Source organism: Nicotiana tomentosiformis, chromosome 2 (assembly GCF_000390325.3).
Source record: "Nicotiana tomentosiformis chromosome 2, ASM39032v3, whole genome shotgun sequence".
Classification (NCBI taxonomy): domain Eukaryota; kingdom Viridiplantae; phylum Streptophyta; class Magnoliopsida; order Solanales; family Solanaceae; genus Nicotiana; species Nicotiana tomentosiformis.
Window position 1 is genome coordinate 38,163,872 of NC_090813.1, and position 2,649 is coordinate 38,166,520.

Consider the following 2,649-nt stretch of genomic DNA (forward strand, 5'->3'; position numbering starts at 1 on the left):
TTGCTTACCGAAGTCTGACGGTTATGGTACTATTATGGTGATCGTGGATAGATTTTCCAAATATGCCACCTTCATGCCCGCCACACCAGGTTGCACTGCCAAGGAAGCCGCCAAGCTATTCTTTAAGAATGTGGTGAAGTATTGGGGCTTACCAAGGCATATTATCAGTGATCGAGACCCCCGTTTTACTGGGAACTTTTGAAGAGAATTATTCGACATACTTGGCACGGAACTGCACTTTTTCACTAGTTTCCACCCACAGACAGATGGACAAACGGAATGGGTCAATGCCTTACTAGAATGCTACTTGAGGCATTATGTAAGCGCGCATCAGAAAGATTGGTCAAGGCTCCTAGACATCGCCCAATTCTCTTATAACTTGCAGCGGAGTGAGTCCACGGGACGGACACCATTTGAGCTAGCCACAGGCCAACAACCACAAACTCCACATTCATTACCAGCCGCGTTCGAGGGAAAGAGTTTGGGGGCTTATCATATGGCTAAAGGATGAGAGGAGCAGCTTGACACTGCTAAATCCTACTTGGATAAGGCAGCTAAGAAGATGAAGAAGTTTGCAGATCGTAAGCGGCGTCCCACGGACTATAGAGTTGGGGACATGGTCATGGTGAAGTTTAATCCAAGACAGTTTAAGGCACTACGATGCATGCATCAGAATCTGATTCGCAAGTATGAGGGGCCATTTAGGATAGTCGCCAAGGTAGGCAAGATCTCATACAAGCTTGACATGCCATCATATCTTAAGATCTACCTTGTCTTCCATGCCAGCATGTTTAAGCCCTATCATAAAGACAATGATGATCCAAGTAGGGGCCAATCAAGTCGAGCGCCTATTACTATCACCGCCTCGCACGACCGGGAGATTGAGGCTATTATTGATTACCAGGCCAGGCGAAAACAAGGGCAAAAAGCCACAGCAATGTTCCTCGTCCATTGGAAGGGGCAATCACCGGAGGAGGCCACATGGGAACGTTATGAAGATTTATGGCAATTCAAAGATAAGATCCGAGAGTTTATGCAGCAACATTGCGCCGTGATCGTCACAACATTAGGTGGGGGAGAGTGTGATGACTCTCCATGTCATCATGCCATATAAGCGCCATTTGGCATACATTAATGCCATGTGGAAGCTTACATAGGAGGAATGTTTGCATTTGTGAGAAGATTCTAGAGAAGTATGGATATTTCCTTTGGAAGATCCTAGATATTTATGGATTTGCTAGGAAAGTTCTTGGAATCTTCTAGACTTGTAGAGAATTTAGAGAAAGCCCTTATCTTGTAAATATTAAGGACTTGTTTAATAATTAATATTTGCACACTAGCCCCTAGGAGACTAGTATATAAAGGTGGTCATTCATTTGTAATTCATCAAGCAAACAATTCAAGTTTTCTCTAATACAAAGCTTCCTTTAATAATTCTCTTGTGTTCTTTCTATCATTCTCTTAGTGATCTTGAGTATAGTAAAGCTGACTTGACATACCAAGAACGTGAGAAAATTGTCAAGTGTCGCACGTGTACTTAGTTAACGACTAAGGACGTGACATGACACTCCTTAATATATACTTCTTGTTGTTGTAAAGCGAGTTGTCTATATTCACGAATCACGATAGATCATTAATTGATGGCTATCCAACTAAACAAATAGTGTGTGGTCCCATTTCTTTTAATTGAAAAGTTATACTTTTGGTACACATAATACTAGCTAGTGCTTATGAAATTCGCAAAGAGGTTGGAAAAAGAAAGGTTAACATCGGATCTTGTGCTATCTTTGTGATTTGCATCTTCGAGTAAAAGATATTTAACACACTCACAAATATTTAATTATGATTCTTCCGTTAATTTTAATTGTTCACTTTTAACTTTATATTTTCTTTAAAAAATAATAAATAAAGTATGTATTTTATAATTTTTTTTCATAATAATGATAGTATTTTCAAAAGTCTTGAAAAATTGATTTGATGAAAAAGTAGTTAATGATAAGGGTAAAATAAAAAGAAAAAAAAAGATTATTTTTCTCTTATTTAGTATAGTAGACAATGTATTTCTAGTAGACATATAAAAGTGACAGGAGGGAGTAGGGGTATTCATAAAAACCTGAAAAATCGAACCAAATCGAAAACTGAACCAAACCTACCAAAAAAATGATACTTTTTAGGTTTGGTTTGGTTTTGGTTTTGAATTTTAAAAATCGATCAAATTTGGTTTGATTTTGGTTTTAATAAAAAAATAACCGAAAAAACCAAAAAAAACGACTATAGAAGTAGGTATTTAAATTTATTATTACACCTATATATATGTTTATTTTTATATAAAGTTTCTAAAATTTTATGGTACATATTAGTTGTTTATATGTTTAGTCTAGTTTTTTGCTATTATAATAATCTAATTCTTTGTCTTTACATTTTAGTTTGATTGGTAGTTTTCTTTTGCTAAGTACAAGAATTTATTTCATGTAAAAAATAATCGATTTTTAATTGAGTACTTAAATTATTCATCACTAGTTGATTCAATTATCATCAATATATCTTGGTAAATGATAGATTTCTCAAAGAGCAATTGGTTTGATAGTGTTACATTGAAATTGTAGTCTCCGGAATCTGTGTTTGGTTATGTATGTCTCATATTTAAGA

At 35.9% G+C, this 2,649-nt stretch overlaps 1 protein-coding gene across 1 annotated transcript; it reads left to right on the forward strand.

Moving 5' to 3' along the window:
* The first annotated feature begins 562 nt into the window (after positions 1–562).
* On the forward strand, positions 563–1,114 carry LOC138904641 (uncharacterized). The gene has a single exon (XM_070193147.1). The coding sequence runs from the start codon at positions 563–565 to the stop codon at positions 1,112–1,114; it is 552 nt and encodes a 183-aa protein (XP_070049248.1).
* Positions 1,115–2,649: the final 1,535 nt, after the last annotated feature.

What these genes read in the sequence shown, in the direction of transcription:
- LOC138904641 (XM_070193147.1), top strand. Translation starts at nt 563, where the DNA reads ATGAAGAAGTTTGCAGATCGTAAGCGGCGTCCCACGGACTATAGAGTT.